At 47.9% G+C, this 17,418-nt stretch overlaps 1 protein-coding gene across 2 annotated transcripts in view; it reads right to left on the bottom strand.

Moving 5' to 3' along the window:
* Positions 1–17,418, bottom strand: part of LOC310699117 (LIM homeobox transcription factor 1-alpha-like) — an 87,360-nt gene that overhangs the window by 3,776 nt on the left and 66,166 nt on the right. For both annotated transcript variants that reach the window (XM_083486729.1, XM_083486730.1), the window contains 5 exons: positions 10,212–10,444; positions 8,272–8,429; positions 5,114–5,191; positions 3,593–3,743; positions 2,187–2,345 (listed from right to left, as the gene is read on the bottom strand). In XM_083486729.1, coding sequence (XP_083342855.1) covers positions 2,187–2,345; positions 3,593–3,743; positions 5,114–5,191; positions 8,272–8,429; positions 10,212–10,444 — 779 coding nt within the window. The remainder of the gene's footprint in view (positions 1–2,186; positions 2,346–3,592; positions 3,744–5,113; positions 5,192–8,271; positions 8,430–10,211; positions 10,445–17,418) is intronic.

A 17,418-nucleotide genomic window follows, 5' to 3' on the forward strand; every position in this document is an offset into this window, starting at 1 on the left:
GGGAAGGAGACCCCCTCCCCTTTGGCAGTGGCCATGGTCGTGGGGCTGCTACCACCTCTTCCTGCTGGTACCAACTGAGCCCACAGAGAGAGGAGGATTAAATTTCTACGCCACATTTCCTCCCAAAAGAGCCCAGGATGACAAACATCAGCAAGTTAAAGCAATATACCGTATTTTTCGCTCTATAACACGCACCAGACCATAACACGCACATAGTTTTTAGAGGAGGAAAACAAGAAAAAAAATATTCTAAACGAAATAGTGGATATATGATTTTTGTGGTTCATGCTGTGGCCACAGACATGTGATCTGACAGTGAGTTTGGAGTAGCCCAATGCAAAAATCCTGAGGATTCATGTGGATCCATGCTTTGTAACCACGGAGGAGGGAAGGAAGGGGAACCATGGATCCTCTGCTCACGACTGCAGCAGATCCCCCCCCCCCCCGCCACCTGCAGGCATTCGCTCCATAACACGCACAGACATTTCCCATTACTTTCTAGGAGGAAAAAAGTGACTGTTATGGTGCAAAAAATACGGTAATTGAATATATATATTTAAAGATATTTTAAAGACCAACTAAAACATGTCAAAACACCCAGCACATCTAAAAACATTTCTAAGCAATATGAGCAAAAGGTCCAGTCAAAAGCCTTGTGATTATCTGTACACTCTTCTCGCTCCTCTAAAACCATTATGGCTTTGCCTGTTGGCTAATTTATTCCTCAGCTCCCCTTTCACAGGCAAACGCCAATGGCAAACAAAGCACAGCGGCATTTACACCATCACCATCAATCCCATTTAACGCCACCACTGGAATGAACCAGGATATAACTTGAAACAAAATGTGTGTTGGTTATTTTGAAAGCCACATGGACATCATTCGGTGAATGGCGACATTCTCACAAAAATGGTAAGTAGAAACAAGAGGCCAACACTCAGTTTGGCCCTCAGGGAATCTTACTTTGGCCCCATCACTTTTAAAGAGGCACTTTAAGCCGTCATGGATTTCCCCAAAGGCCACATCTGCAATATACCTTTAAAGCAGTATCACGCCACTTTAAACAGACATGGCCTTCCCCAAAGAATTCTGGGAACTGGAGTTTGCTAAGAGTTGTTAGGAGACCCCTTTTCTCCTCACAGAGCTACAGTTCTCAGAGTGGTTGAAAAATCAATCTCTCTTCCCAGGGGAACTCTGGAAATTGTAGCTCTGTGAGGGGAAAAGGGGTCTCCTAATAACTCTTGGCAAACTCCAGTTCCCAGAATTCTCTGGGGAAGGCCATGACTGTTTAAAGTGGCATGATACTGTTTTAAATGTCTGGTGTGGCCTTCGGAAGCAAGAAAGATGAGGAACAGCAACAGGCACAGCCAGGGCCATTTCCATCTTTGGTCTTTCATTTTGAGGGCCACTGTAAAAATAATTATTTAACTTTCACAGGTCACATACACCCTGTGTCATGAACATCCTGTGGGATAACCAGCCTCATATAACCAACATGTTTAATGCAAGAAAGGGCTAGGACTATAGAGTAAGCTGCCCTGACAGGCTTAGCTCACCTTAGGAGGAACTAAGTGTCAAGCCTTTGTTCCCTTCCATCTACCTAAGAAGCTCAGTGTGCGAGGAGGTCTGAGCTGGTTGTTGCAGCTCAGACCACATGGCTCTTACAAGCCTCTCTTGAGTTCCTATACCCAATAATTTAGGAACTTTCACCACTGTAACTAAACTAAGTTTTACTGCCTGTGCAACTTTTTTTGAATGCTGTATGGAAAAGAACATGAATATGACCTTTGGAGAGTTTGTAAGTAAACCATTTTTCACTTACCAAATGTGTGTGTTTTTTAATCTATGCTAGGGGAAGAAGGAAGCTTTGGAACTTCTAAGGGCTTATTTTAAAGGTCTAACAGTCTATATTCCCATGCTTTGCTGCATATTTTGTGATTTTAAATTTCTGCCTAGGTTCTCTCATCAAAGAGTACTTGCCCCAGACTTGGATCTTGGCATCCAGGGAATTCTCCTTTTATGCCTATTCTTTTCCTTGCCACCAACATCTATGGAGGGAGATTTTTACTTCTGCTATGCACCCACTGGCAGAAAAAACTGTGCAGGAGCATTATGTCTCTGTAGGAAAAGTGTGACAGAGGGGTCTGGTGCACATGCTCATAGCAGATTCCTCTGGAGAAGCTCACCATAGGGGTGGAGATGGTCCCCTGGCAGCTGGGGTGGGGTGAGTCCTTGCCGGTACAAGTCTGTGCTGTAGCTGTTCTGATCCAGGGGAAGCAGCTGCTGTTGGGCAATCCTGGAGTATGGCACCATCAGACCCTCGATTCCATGCACACTGGCACCATCTGTTGAAGCAAAGAAGGGGGAAGCCTATCAGCGAACACTTTGGATTTAGTAATAACACTCTCTGTGTGTTTAAGTAACAACTAAGTTACTGAAACTACTCTGTCCTCTCAAAAGCTGTTTTATTTTTGAAATACTTGGCTCTCACATCCTCTCTGAAACAGCACTTAAAACAGCCAAGCCTGGGGAAAAGACAGACATTGGGGAATGCAAGTTTGCTGCTATGATCAATAATTGCTGTTCCAGGCATATCTTTGTTGTGAATAGACAACTTGGAAGGCCATGTATAGCCATCTCCTGATAACCAGTATTTCATTTTAATTTATTTTAAAACAAGTTTCTGTTCCTCACAGCTGCAGAGTGTGAGTGGAGACTGCTGATTCCTCAGAAGTCAAATGAAGCTTTTGACAGGACTTCAGAGCTCTGTGTGCCTGTCCACACTTTACTTTCACTCCAGGGAATCTTAGGGATTGTAGCTCTCTCTAACACTGGGGTGGGTGGGGGAGGAACCACTGACCCTCGGGTGCTGTGGGACTCTAACTTCCATCAGCACCGGCCACCAGCAGGGCCAGCAGAAAGATGATGGGATGCAGTCAGGGATGCAGTTCACCAACATCTGAAGGGCCACAGATTCTCCTGAGGCGCCAGTATCCTCACAATGCCACACTCACAATCCCAAATGTAAACTGGTGAGTTAAAGCCGTTTCTATTTTGTGCACAGACTCCTACTCTTCTACAGTAACCCAATCCTGGGGTGGGGGTGGGGTGGCGGACGGGACGGGACCCAGAGCTGTTTAATTACAATACACTATTTTGATGGCATAATCCAGGACCAAAATATAGACTGCAAGTTACAAAAATGGTATGTTTGCTCTCCCACTGAATGTGCAACAAAGGTTACTGTTCTGTAACTGAGCAGATGCACACAGAGGCACTCACCTGTTCATGGTCTCATGGTGAGATGCACTGTATTTCTCTTTCGTTTATAGTAATTACTAACGGAGCCTTTGGCTGCTGGGGAAGGAGCCTCAGAGAGGGAAGGCAGGGACCTTCAGTCCTTGCAATGGCTTCTTTGGGGCAAGACCTGCTGGGAAGCGTTGCTGTGACCACTAGCCCTGAGATGTTTTGTTTCTTTGAGTTAACTTCACCGACATCGGTGCTTTATTGTTTTGTTGCTGACCTCCGCCTGACTCCAGCTCCTGACACCAAGGGACTCAGGTGCCCTCGAGTTTCCGCCAGAGATTCTCACCTTCGCTGTCTTCATTGCTTTGCCTGCTGCTCCTTCCGGTCCCCCTTCCGGTGCCCAGGCGTGGATTGCCCAGCTGCTCCTGCTCCTGCTGCTGCTGCTGCTGTTGCCTGCGGGCGATCTTCTTCATCTGCAAGGAGGAGGACGGATGCTCCTGGGCAGGGGTGCAACAAAAGGGGGAAGGGAGGACAGAATCCCCCTCCTAAATTGGGGCGAGGGGGTCTGTCCCCTTCCGAGGCCAGTGCCACACACCTGCCCCTGCCTTGCATCGGGTGCTCTCCTCCCCTCCTGCCACTGCTGCACCAACTAAGGTTGCCAGCTGACAAGAAGAAAAGGAAGGAAGGAAGGAAGGAAGGAAGGAAGGAAGGAAGGAAGGAAGGAAGGAAGAAAGACGGCCCCTTAAGATAGACTACTTAAGTTTTAACCGTGGTTTAAGCTGAGGAAGTCAGCAGGCATGATGCTGCTCTGTAAAGTTGCTCAGAGAACTTTGGCTGAAGTGTAATGAATTATCTTCGATAATAGCAAAAGATGTGGTTTTCCACAACAGGGAGATAAATATTGTTCTCTGGCTACTTCCTGCAGACCAGAAACCACAGCTCAAGGCATTGCTGCTGGGCCAGTGAATAAAACTGGCACTGATTCATATTGCGCCCACATTTAAAAGCAACTCTAAAACACCAGACTCAGCAAGGGTTGCCACTTCTTTTTTGCTGGGTTTTTGTACAGTTCCTGTGCCCTTAATAGCTTCATGACAGGCAGAAATTCAACAAGTGCAGGAATCCCAGCTTGAATAAGTAGGAATGCTGAGAGGAAGACCTGGTGAATTTCTGCCTGGCACAGGAGCCCTGCCAAGGCAAAAGCATAGGCAGTTCTGCTCTGGGAATGGAGAGAGCTCAGATGCAATTGCCAAAAGTGTGTGCTCTTGGTTTGTTTCAGCATTTATAGCCCACCTTGCTAAACGTTTAGGGGCCTATTTGGGATAAGAGCCAGAATTTGCCAGCCAAAGGTGTTCCTCCTCTCAATAATGGTCAGGGATTGTGTGTTGCTCAGAAGCCTGAGAGTTCCAGCCTCACAGCCCTGGATAACTTTGGCCAGCGGCGGAGCAAGCCGATCGGGCGCCTGGGAGGCGTGCCCTGTGCCCAGGGGCGGGACAAGCTGCCCACGGGGGCAGGGCGAGCTGGGGCAGGACGCTCCAAGGGGTCTGCCTGCCTCCTCCCACTCGGCCGCCCTACAGCTGTGGGGGAGGCGCCGTCAGACCGTTTGGGGTAGCATGGAGCCTGCGGGCGCCCAAGCCACTGTGTCACCCCCAGGAGAGACGCATGGCTTGGGTGCACTGCAGGCCCCGCGGTGAGTGCTGCCCGACATTTTGTCACCCCCTTCAGTGGTGACACCTGGGGTGGCCCGTCCCCACTGCACCCCCTTCCCCTGCCCGACTCTGGCAGAGAGAGATGCCCCTTCTCCTTCCTCCTGTTTAGTCAGAGATAGGTTGCCACTCAAATGTAAAGCTCTGAGGCCGTCACTCACCTTGGCTCTTTGATTCTGGAACCAAACTTGCACCACCCGAACAGTCAAGCCTGTTTCAGCTGCCAACGTCTCCCTCACCTGCCCAGCGTGGAGAGTGGAAAAGCGTCTGGTTAAAAAGAGTTCCATCCCTCTCAGGTTGGGGCTAAGAGACGCTATGCGCTGCCAAAGGATTTGCAGGTTCTCCTCTCCCCACACCTGAGTGCTAAAAGAAAGCAATCTACCCGCCTCCAACTCCTCAGGGCTGAAAGTGGGGCTTGTTCAGCCTACAACAGGGGTCAGCAAACTTTTTCAGCAGGGGCTGGTCCACTGTCCCTCTGACCTTGTGGGGGGCCGGACTATATTTTGAAGAAGAAAAATGCATGAATTCCTATGCCCCACAAATAACCCAGAGATGCATTTTAAATACATAAAAGCACACATTCTACTCATGTAAAAACATGCTGATTCCCGGACCGTCCACAGGCTGGATTTAAAAGGTGATTGGGCTGGATCAGGCCCCCGATCCTTAGTTTGCCTACCCATGGCCTACAACATTGTCTGTGAGTAGGGATCGACAAAACTAATGTTGATCTCTCACCCTTTATTTTTATCTTCCAGTCTTAAATTCAGTTCTCCACATTTCCAGCTTGTGATTTGTTTAAAAATGCACAAAGTTCCCATGAAATTTTGATGAATAGCTGCATTTCAGTTCATGTAATATTTTGCATTAAAATGAGGTTTGCATTAAAAGATAGGTTGATATCAAAATGTGAACTAAAAAAAAAAGGGACACGACAAGGCTGTCCAATTTCCCCATTGCTTTTTATTTCGGTCCTGGAGGTTCTGCTAAACATGATCAGAAGGGACCGTTTGATCAAAGGCATACAGGTCGGAGCCAAACAGTACAAATTGAAAGCTTTTGCAGATGACTTAGTATTGAAGTTACAGGAGCCAGAATCTAGTACTAAAAGAGTATTAGAATTGATTCAGGAATTTGGTCATGTGGCAGGATTCAAGTTGAACAAGTTAAAAACTAAGGTGCTTGAGAAAAATTTAGCACCGATTGAGAAAGAGAGGTTTCAGAAGGAGACAGGTTTAACATTGGTCAATAAAGTAAAATACCTGGGAGTTAATATGACCGCTAAGAACTTAAACCTATTTAAAGACAATTATGAGAAATGTTGGTCAGAAGTGAAAAAGGACTTAGAGATATGGTCAAATTTGAAGCTTTCCTTGTTAGGTCGAATTGCTGTTATAAAGATGAATGTATTGCCAAGAATGTTATTTCTGTTTCAATCATTGCAAATTTTGGACAAAATGGACTGTTTCAAGAAGTGGCAGAGAAACATTTCTAGATTTGTCTGGCAGGGCAAGAAGCCCAGAATAAAATTTAAAATATTAACTGATGCAAAGGACAGAGGTGGATTTGCCCTGCCAGACCTTAAACTTTACCATGAATCAGCAGCATTTTGCTGGCTGAAAGAATGGCTGCTTCTTGAGAACACAGACATTTTGGATTTAGAAGGTTTTAATAATGTTTTTGGTTGGCATGCATATTTGTTGTATGACAAGGTTAAAGCACATAAAGCATTCAAAAACCATATTGTCAGAAGAGCATTGTTTAATGTTTGGACAAGATATAAAGACTTACTTGAAAACAAAACCCCAAGGTGGCTATCACCGATGGAGGCGAAGGCTCAGAAAAAACTTAACATGGAGGCTAAATGGCCAAAATATTGGGAAATTTTGGAACAAGAAGGAGATAAATTGAAATTGCAGAGTTTTGAGAAATTAAAAGATAAAGTGCGAGACTGGCTACATTACTATCAGATAATGGAGGCATATAACTTGGATAAGAAAATTGGCTTCCAGGTGGAAAAATCAAAATTAGAAACAGAACTGTTAGAACCCAAAACTAAGATTTTGTCAAAGATGTGTAACTTGCTGTTGAAATGGAATACTCAGGATGAAACGGTGAAATCTGCTATGATTAAATGGGCACAAGATGTTGGACATAACATTATGTTTGATGACTGGGAACAGTTGTGGACCACAGGTATGAAATTTACGGCATGTAATGCCCTAAGAGAGAATATTATGAAAATGATATACAGGTGGTACATGACACCAGTCAAGCTTGCAAAAATCTATCATTTGCCCGATAATAAATGTTGGAAATGTAAAGAAACTGAAGGTACATTCTTTCACCTTTGGTGGACGTGCCCAAGGATTAAGGCTTTCTGGGAGATGATATATAATGAATTGAAAAAGGTATTTAAATATACCTTCTTGAAGAAACCAGAGGCCTTTCTCCTGGGCATAGTCGGCCAATTGGTGCCAAAGAAAGATAGAACTTTTTTATGTATGCCACAACAGCAGCAAGAATACTCATTGCAAAGTATTGGAAGACACAAGATCTACCCACCCTGGAAGAATGGCAGATGAAGGTGATGGACTATATGGAACTGGCGGAAATGACTGGCAGAATCCGAGACCAGGGAGAAGAGTCGGTGGAAGAAGATTGGAAGAAATTTAAAGACTATCTACAGAAATATTGTAAAATTAATGAATGTTAGAATGATGTTGGATAGAAACTAAGTGGTCTTTAGCTGTAATGCTATAAGAGAATATGAGAAAATGGTTATTAATAGGTAAAAACTTAATGTTATAATATTTTAAAATTGAAGATTAAGATGATTGAAGAGGGGAGGGATTTGCTGAATTAACAATTTGAATTGGAACACAGAAAAGGGAGGCGTGAGGAGGTCCGGGAAATAAGCAAATGAAAAATATGTGACGGAAAGACTGAATTGTTTTTAACTATTTTTATTTTGTATTTTTATTTTGTATTTTTCTTTTTCTTTTGTAATTTTTTGAAAATCTCAATAAATATTTTATTAAAAAACAAAAAAACAAAAACAAAATGTGAACTAAAATTAATCTCTCCCCAAGCCTATGGGAAGAATTCAGGATATTGCTAAGCCACTTTTTCCATCAGTGCAAACATCACTGCTTGCCTAAGGCAACAATCTGCCGTCTTCTCCCCTGACCCCCCCCCCGCCCCGGATTTTCTGGGGGTTCTCCCACCCCCAACAGCCAATGGGGAGGAGGGACAGGAGGAGAGGGTGGGGAAACTCTCTTATCCCCCCCCCACAAAGGGGTCTTCTGTGATACTGGACCTTCCGGCAGGGCTTGGAGGAGACTTCGAAGGAGGCCTTGAAGGCCCGGCGCTGCTGTGTGGTGAGGATGGTCCGTGGCCGCTTGGAGCGCTTGTGGTCCTTGGCTTCCTCGCTGCCTTTGCCCTGCGGGTGGCTCCCATCCTCATCCTCACTCTTCACTATGAAGGGAAATGGAAAACACCGGACTCAGGATCCCCCCACATTGGGTGCCCAGTGGGAGACAGCTTCTCTGTCCTGCAGGCGCTCCTCATGGTCACTTCTCTCATGGGAGCCCCTGCCACAGGGATCTGTGCTGTGGACGCGGAACCTGCATCTCCCCAGTTGTTGCCAAAATATGTCTCCCCTTATCCTTCGGTTGGCCAAGCTGGGTGGGACTGAAGGGAGTTGGAGTCCAACAACATCTGGAAGCCCCCCAGGGAAAATATACCGGTAAATTAGCATTGCTAGCACGTATACTGGCTAGGTCTCCTGTTTCTTTCATCTTAATGAGAAGCCTTACAAATGAGAATTAAGACGGCACCTTAAATGCCACCAGCCTTTGTGGACCAGAGTCTATTCCATCAGATGCTGCAAAAGCTTATGGCATTAAAAAACTGATTCATCTTTAAGGGGCCGCAAGCCTTTTTGTTGCTTTTGCTGCAACGAACAAGCATGGCCTCTTTGGGGCACAAACCTGGGCAGTGTGGATGGAGGTCTTGGACTGTCCAGATGACAAGACCCCCTCTTGGCCTTGCTGAGGTGGTCCAAAGGAAAGCAGGGCAACACATTTGGCACCAGCTTGGTGGCAGGAGTTGCCGGAAGGGACTCCACTCCAGATTGGTGTCAGGTTTACTCCTGAGCCTTCTCCTGAAGATGTCAGGCTGAGGTGGCATTGAGCTCACAGAAGCGCTGGGTTGGCAGCCTTGAGCCAGCTGCTGCCACCAGAGGCTCAATGTTGCATTTTGCTACTTGTGGCCAAAGGGGAACATGCTGCCCCACTGCAGCTCTGCAACTGCCCCCCCCCCGCCGAAGCCTGCCTTGCCTGGGTTGCATGGCAGCAACTGCAAAACAGCCGTGCCTGCTTCTAGTGAGAGCTCACAAAAATCTCACGACATCCCATGCTCTGCACAAGATCTCATGAGATTTCAGAGCACTCTTTTGAGATCTCACCAAACTCTGCTGCCACTGTTGGTTCTGCTTCCCTGGCGGGTGTGTTTGTGCCGGGGGACACTGCCTGGTGGGCTTCTGCTGCCTGAGGCAGTCGGTTCACCTTGGCTCATTGGAGGGTCGGCTGCGACAGCCCCCTTGCCCCATTCTGAGGAGCTGAGCACTGCCTCCACTGGGAGGATGCCACGGCCCCTGCCTCTCCTGTGAGCCAGTGCTGCATGCAAGCAGTGAGATGGGTGCAGAGATGGTGCAGCGGAGGAGGCCTGGACCGAGTGCGAGTGGAGACACGGCATGCCCCTCAGGCTCCTGCTGCATGGATAGGAATATGTTAGAACATAGGTTCATTCATTTCAGTGGGTCTACTCTAAGTAGGACTAGCTCTGGGTACAACCCTCTGTCTTTTAAGGTTGCACCTGTTCATTCTAGCCCCTTATCTAAGGTCAGCAGCTTCACAGGAGGATGCCACAAAGCCTTGTTGTTCCTGGTTGAAACAGGAACTTGTGCATTGCATTCTTAAGCATGGCTATTCAGAAGTAAATCATCCTGAATTTGTTGGGTTTCCCCTGCCCTGCCCCACAGAAGTGTGATTTGGATTGCAGATGGGGGCTCTGTGGATGGCAGATTTGGAACTAGAGTGGGAGGGCATGGTATCCATTTTCCTACATAGGACTGTGCTTATGTGGCCTCAGATGCCCGAGAGCTGGTGATAGGACTCTGGAGTGGTGACTCTGCCCATGCTCAGAGACATTTGCCTCCATCCCTACAAAGAAGGTCTCACTGCTCTTGTCTCTCACCTGACTCGGTGGGAGCGGGGCTGATGGCACTCAGCATGTCTCTCTCCTTCTCATAGTCACTGCGGCAAAGCAGCTGCCCTTCTTTGAGTACAAACTCATCACCACGCTGCAGCCGCCTCTCGCACTCACAGCAGGAGAAACAGTGGACGTGATAGACGTTTTCCAGCACCCGCATGATGAACTCTGAGGGAGCCACTGCTTTGAGGCAACCACTGCATTTAGTCTGGAAGAGCCTGAGAAAAAAGGGGAGCCAGACATTGAGGCAAAGCAAATATGGTGGAAAGAGACCACCCTTGCAAGGAAGTCCACCTAAGTCACTAGTCCATTTTTGCTAGGCTTGGTGTACCTACCTGTGTGCAGCTACATTTGCTTGGTGAACCTACATACATTCCTGGGTGTGTTAATAAGGTGTGGCACGTCAGCAGCCTGGAATCTGGAACTCTTTTCCAATTTATGAAGATTTTCCTATCTGATCAGCCATGAGTGAGTCTGACTTACCTCAAGCCAGACGGACAGACTTGGCCATTTGTTAAGGAAGGATCTCGGGTGATAGATGTCAACTCAGCCTGGCCAACTACCAGGAAGGCAAGAGGCAAAGCTAGTTCCTGCTTCCCCACCACTCTCTGCTGGGGTGGCTTTGCCCCCAGAGCCTGCAAACATACCAACCATTTTGTTTTCATGGTTCATTCAGATGTGCCAGGTCTGTTCTCCCAGGTGGACAACAAGGCTATGCAAGCCCTCAGCCAAAAAGAAAAAGAAATCCAAATCCCAAGCTAGGATTTACCTGCCCTGCTCTTCGTCTAAGAAGCTCAGAGCTGCTTATATATATTTCCCCCCAGAGCGTCTCTCATCCATTGTGACCACAAGATGCTGGATTAGATCCCGTAGGGCTCTTTGTACCACTTCCATGGGTTTGTAGGGGAGAATCAGCAAGAAAGCAATGGGCTGACCATCTTCCCTGCCAGCTGATTCTCTTGAGCAGATGCTTCATCCATACTCACACCTGTTATCTCAGCAAACACAGGTGTGGGGAAATACATTTGCCAAGGCAACTTCTTGTTCCATCTTTACTTCACTGTAAGGTGGCAAGGCCTATGGCTTTCCCTTTATTTTACTTTGATTTATCTGTATGTTTTAGAAATAATAAATAGTTAACTGTTTATTGTTGGCTTTTGCTTTGATTTAGGCAAATCCAGATTGCTGGACACATAATAATTTTCTTACTGAGGTTCCTAAACATAAACAAAAACAAATCCTGATTGACGATTATGAGAGAAATGATGGGGCAAGTTCTCTGCTTGGAACTCCTTGCAAGGGTTTAGCTCCTCCAATTTAAGGGAAGTGTAACACTGGGCAACAATTTTTTACTTTTTGAATGTTGTCTAGATTTCTACAACTGATTTAGGGTATTTTTGCACTGCTGAATCAGGAAATGGCATCCGTTTCTCGCCATCAGGTCAGGTTTACTGTAAACTGAATGGTGGGCATTGATAAAGATAAGTACACGTAAATTGCATGTTGCTTCACCATTTTTCAAACTTCAGGGCTTGAACTTGAGCTAGCAGGGCAGCAGTTGAAGAAGGAGCAAAAAGGGTTTTCTCTTGTGTGTTTGTGTTTCTTTGTGGCTGATTAGCTGTTCTCCCGGTGCAAAGGTCAGAGGGGGCAAGGTTTCTGTTGAGGCAGGGGATTAGCTGTGGGAGGAGCTTATCAGAGCTAGCAGGGCAGCGGGGCACAGTTTGATCCAACTTTTAGATTTAGGGGAGCAAGTCTCAAACGTTTGTTGGGGGAGACCTAGGTTTTTTGTGCGGGGAGTTATTTGTCCTGTCTTCACGCTTTTTATGATGGAGGACCGCTGTAGCCACCCCCAATGACACATTCTCAAGATGGAGGGGGAGGGAACAGCTGCTGTCGCCTGCGGTTCCTGCGCAATGTTTGCCATCTTGCCAAAGGTTGCAGGCAGCTTTACCTGCAGCAATTGCATGTTGATTGCCCTTTTAAAAGACAAAGTCCAGCAACTGGAGGAACGTGTAGCTACGCTCCAAAGAATTAGAGAGCTGGAGCTCTTCTTGGAAGCAACAGACCACACCGTCTCCATCAAGGAGGAGACAGGGGAGTCCCCTGAGAAGGAGGCTAGTTCACCAACACAGGAGCCAGATATATGGAGAAACGTGACTCAAAGAAGTAGGAGGCCCAGGGTTCGTTCTGATTGTTTAGAATTACACAATCGCTTTGAGGTCCTCTCCCCTAGCATGGAAGACGAAGAGCAGACTCCATTTGAGGATCTCTCCCTCATTTCATTCGATCAGGTAAATGAAGACGAGCAGCAAAGTCAGTCCTCAGGGAATGTGCAGGCGACCTTGGAACGGACAGCTCACGGAAGAACCCCGACCAAACCTAAGAGGAGGCGTGTAGTGGTGATAGGGGATTCCCTACTGAGGGGAACAGAAGCAGTGATTTGTGGGCCTGACAAGATGTCTCGGGAAGTGTGCTGTCTCCCCGGGGTTAAGATCCAAGATGTAACTGAACGACTGCAAGGAATCATAAAACCCACTGACAAATACCCCTTCCTCTTGGTTCATGTGGGAACCAATGACACTGCAAGCAATAGCCTCCAGAAGATCAAAAGAGACTACGAGGCTCTCGGCAGAAAATTGAAGCAACTAAATGCACAAATTGTCATCTCATCTGTCCTCCCAGTTGAACGACGTGGCCCAGGGAGAGAGGGAAAAATAGTGGAAGTGAACAGCTGGCTTCGCAGATGGTGTAAACAGGAACGGTTTGGATTCTTAGATCACGGACTGCAGTTTCTTGAAGATGGACTTCTGGCAAGCGATGGGCTGCACCTCACAACGGTTGGGAGAAATGTTTTTGCCAAAAATCTCAGAAACCTCATCAGGAGGGCTTTAAACTGACTAATGTGGGGGAGGGAGACAGTGCTCCTGAAGGTAGGAGCCTATCAACTGATGAAGATGATCATCCAAATGTCATAGACCAAATGGAGCAAACAGCACGCAGACCTAGTGGTGGGAGGAAAAAATCCTTAAATAAGAGACACGGGGGAATGATTAATGGACTTCAATGTCTGTACACTAATACACAAAGCATGGGAAATAAACAAGATGAGCTTGAGCTCTTGGTACAGCAAACTAAATATGACATAATAGGCATCACTGAAACCTGGTGGGATAAGTCCCACGATTGGAATGTGTTAGGGATTGATTAGCTGCTTGTGCGTAAAACGTGCTCCCTCAGAGTTTGTGCGACCCCACAAACCTCCGTGTGTGACGGAGCTCCTCAGACATGTCTGCTCTAGTCACTAGTAGAGTCCGACAGTGGCTGTCTGCGGAAGCGTTTCCAGCAAAGGAGCTCCTTAACGGAAACGCGTCTCCTGGACTCACGGCGTGACAGTTTCCGGCGAGGTGTGGGTCTCCCTATGGGAGACTCAGATACCTCCCCACTGTTCTCGCTGGAAGCGTCCCTGAGCCCTCCCTCCTGCTCGCATTCCCTCAGAGATCCACTCCTCCCCCTGCTGGTCCCTGCTTCAGCTGTTGAGTCTCTTTCTTCCTCCCTGAGCCCCTCCACCACCTGATGCTCCGATGGCAGTTCCCTGACATCCACCTCCCCTCCAGGGCCCCCCTCACCCCCTCCCATTTCCTCTCCCCTGGGAGGTGAAGGGCTAAAACCCCGAAAAGAATCTTCCTCCTCTTCCGACGTCTCGAACAATTCCCTCCATCGATCGTCGTCCTGGCTCGCTGAATCCTCTTCCTCTTCAGAATCTGGGAACCCCTCCAACTCCTCTTCCTCGTCGGTGGTGGCAAAGTATTCCCTTCGGAACCTCGCTACAGGCTGAGGTTTACGTGGGAACCTCTGATGAAAAGTCTCTATTAAAACTTCGTCATTGACATCCTCTGCCCTAACCCAGGTGTTTTCCGACTCCGGTTCCCCTTCCCACATTACCAAATACTCTACTTGATCTCCCTTCCACCTGGAATCGAGGATCTCCGCTACATAGTAGCTGTGTTCCTTCTCCTCCATTGCTGGTCCCCTAGTGACCCTCCCTTCACTGTCTCCTCTATACGGTGACAGCAACGACCTGTGAAAAACTGGGTGCAGCTTCATGTGGTTCGGTAACCGGAGCCTGAAAGCCACTGGATTGACCTGCTGCATGACTTCAAACGGACCCAGCCTTTTGGGTCTTAATTTCTTACAACCTCCTTTGAACGGCAACCCTTGGGTTGACAGCCACACCTGGTCCCCCACCCTGATGCTTTCACCTTCCCTTCTGTTTTTGTCTGCCTGCCTCTTATATTCCTCCTTAGCCCTGTTTAAGTTGAGTTGGAGCTGGCGATGGATCGCTTCCATTTCTTCAACGAACTGTTCAGCAGCTGGAACGCTCCAGTTCTCCCCCTCCCCCCCTGGGAAGGCTCTGGGATGGCACCCGTGATTAGCCAAAAAGGGGCTCATCCCCGTGGACACGTTCTCTGCATTGTTGTAGGCAAATTCTGCCAACGCCAGCTTCTCCACCCAATCATTCTCTCTGTCATTAACATAACACCGCAAATATTGTTGGAGAACCCCATTTGCTCTTTCCGCCTGCCCGTTGGTTTCTGGATGACGGGCCGTTGAAAAATTAACCTCTACATGCAGTAAGCTCATGAGCTTCCTCCAGAACCTGGAAGTAAATTGTTTCCCTCGGTCTGAAACCACCCTCAAGGGGGCGCCATGCAACCGAAACACATTCTCTACAAACAATTTGGCTGTTTCTTCTGCTGTGACCGCATGTGAGCAGGCTATAAAGTGGGCCATTTTAGTTAACAGGTCTACTACAACCATGATGGCTGTTTTCCCTCTAGACCTTGGCAGATCAGTCATGAAATCTATTGCCACTGCTTCCCACGGTCTTTCAGGTGTGGGCAGTGGTTCTAATAAACCAGCCGGCGCCCGCCTCTCCCCCTTGGCTCTTTGGCATTGTTCACACCCTCTCACATACTCCCGCACATCTTCCCTGACCTTGGGCCACCAAAATTCCCTGGTAACCAGCCACATGGTCTTGTGTTGCCCAAAATGCCCTGCTGTGGGGCTATCGTGCAGCTGCTTGAGTACCTTCTCCCTCAATTCCCCTTCAGGTATATATAACGCTCCCTTATAATACAATGTCCCGTTTCTCTCCTCAAAACCACCGGATTTGTCTTCCTCCCTCCTGAGAACCCTGAGTTTGTCCTGGGCGTATGCATCATGCACCGTACCCTCTACCAATTCCCTTTGCCCCACCAAAGTCGCCCCACACACCCAGCGGTCCTCTGGAATGATATGGGTTTCTTCGGGTGCTCCCTCCCCCTCCAAATATTCAGGTTTGCGTGAGAGAGCGTCCGCCCTAACATTCTCTGGGCCTGGCACGTAACAAATCTCAAAGTTAAATTTGGAGAACTCCTGGGCCCATCTCAACTGCCTTTGGTTGAGCACTCGCGCAGTTCTCCAGTACTCTAGATTTTTATGGTCCGTGCACACTTGCACCTTATGTTGTGCACCAACTAGCAGATGCCTCCATCTCCGGAACGCCTCATGAATAGCAAGAAGTTCTCGGTCGTACACCGTGTAGTTCCTCTCGGATTTGTTCAGCTTTCGCGAAAAGAAGGCACACGGTCGCCACTCTGACTCCTCCTTCCCCGGCTGCAGAAGAAGCACCGCCCCTATGGCTCTGTCAGATGCGTCTGTTTCAACCCTTAGCTTCTTTCGTAAATCCACATGCAGAAGTTGTTCTTCAGAGGCGAAGGCCCTTTTCAGCTCCTCAAACGCTCGCTCCGCCTCCGCCGTCCATACAAACTTCTTTTTACTGCTGAGACAGTCAGTGATGGGCGCCGTCAGATGGGCGAAGTTGCGGATGAACTTACGATAAAAGTTTCCAAACCCTAGGAACCTCTGCACATCCTTCTTGGTTTTGGGTGTTTTCCATTCCAGCACTGCCTGTACCTTGCCGGGATCCATGGCCAATCCCTTGTCTGACAGGCGGTACCCCAGGAATTCCACCTCCTTGGTATGGAACCGACACTTCTCCAGTTTCACCCACAGCCTGTTGGCTTGCAGTCTGCTCAACACTTCTCTGACGTCTCTCACATGTTGCTCCTCATTCTCCGAATACACCAACACATCATCTAGGAAAGCAACGCAATTCTTGTAGAGCAAAGGGCCCAGTACGTGGTTCATAAAAGATTGAAAACACGCTGAGCCTGCTTGTAATCCAAATGGCATAACGAGGTATTCAAATGCCCCCAAAGGGGTAAACATGGTGGTTTTCCATTCATCCCCTTTCCTTATGCGTATCAGGTTGTACGCCCCCCTTAGATCCAGCTTTGTAAAAATCTTTCCCTTCCTCACCCTGGTCAAAATATCATCAATCCTGGGCATAGGGAAAGCCACTGGTTCAGTCACTGCATTTAACCTCCTAAAATCACATACAAGTCTCGGCTTGTCCGCGTTTTTTTTGTCCACAAAAAACACTGGGCTACCCCCTGCTGCTTTGGACTCTCTGATGAAGCCTCTCTTCAGGTTCTTGTCAATAAACCCTCGCAACTCCTGCATTTCTCTGTCTGACATGGCATACAACTTGCCCACGGGAAGCTGTGCTCCAGGGAGTAAATTGATCTGGCAATCAAAGGGCCTATGAGGTGGTAGTTGGTCAGCTTCCTTCTCGCTGAACACGTCGCTGAGATCTGCATACTGTGGTGGTACCTTCACCTTCTCCATTACTTCCGTCCCTGCTAGGGTGGCTTGGGCCCCTGCTGAACCCTTTTCCCCTTTGCAGTGTTCTAAGCAATGTGCTGAACCAAAGGACACCACTCTTTGATGCCAGCCCACCAGCGGATCATGTAGAGCTAGCCAGCTCATTCCCAAAATAATGGGAGCGCCTCCCAGGGTGGCCACATTAAACGCTATCAGTTCTGTGTGCCTTGCCACCCTCATTATCATTGGGACAGTCTGCAAGCTGACTCCTCCTCCCAACAACTCCCTGCCATCGATCGTGGTCACCTGCAGGGGGTTGCTTAAAGGGATAGTCTGTATCTGGTGTTCAGCAGCAAACTCCTTGCTCATAAAATTGCAGGAGCTGCCTGAGTCCAATAGCGCCTTTATTTTTAGGGGGTGCCCATTTTGCAGCTCTAGCGACACTTCAATCACTAGAGCAGGTCGAGGAGCTTCTGGTACGGGCACT

The sequence above is a fragment of the Podarcis liolepis genome (genome assembly GCF_965112155.1).
Source record: "Podarcis liolepis genome assembly, chromosome: 2".
Taxonomy (NCBI): domain Eukaryota; kingdom Metazoa; phylum Chordata; class Lepidosauria; order Squamata; family Lacertidae; genus Podarcis; species Podarcis liolepis.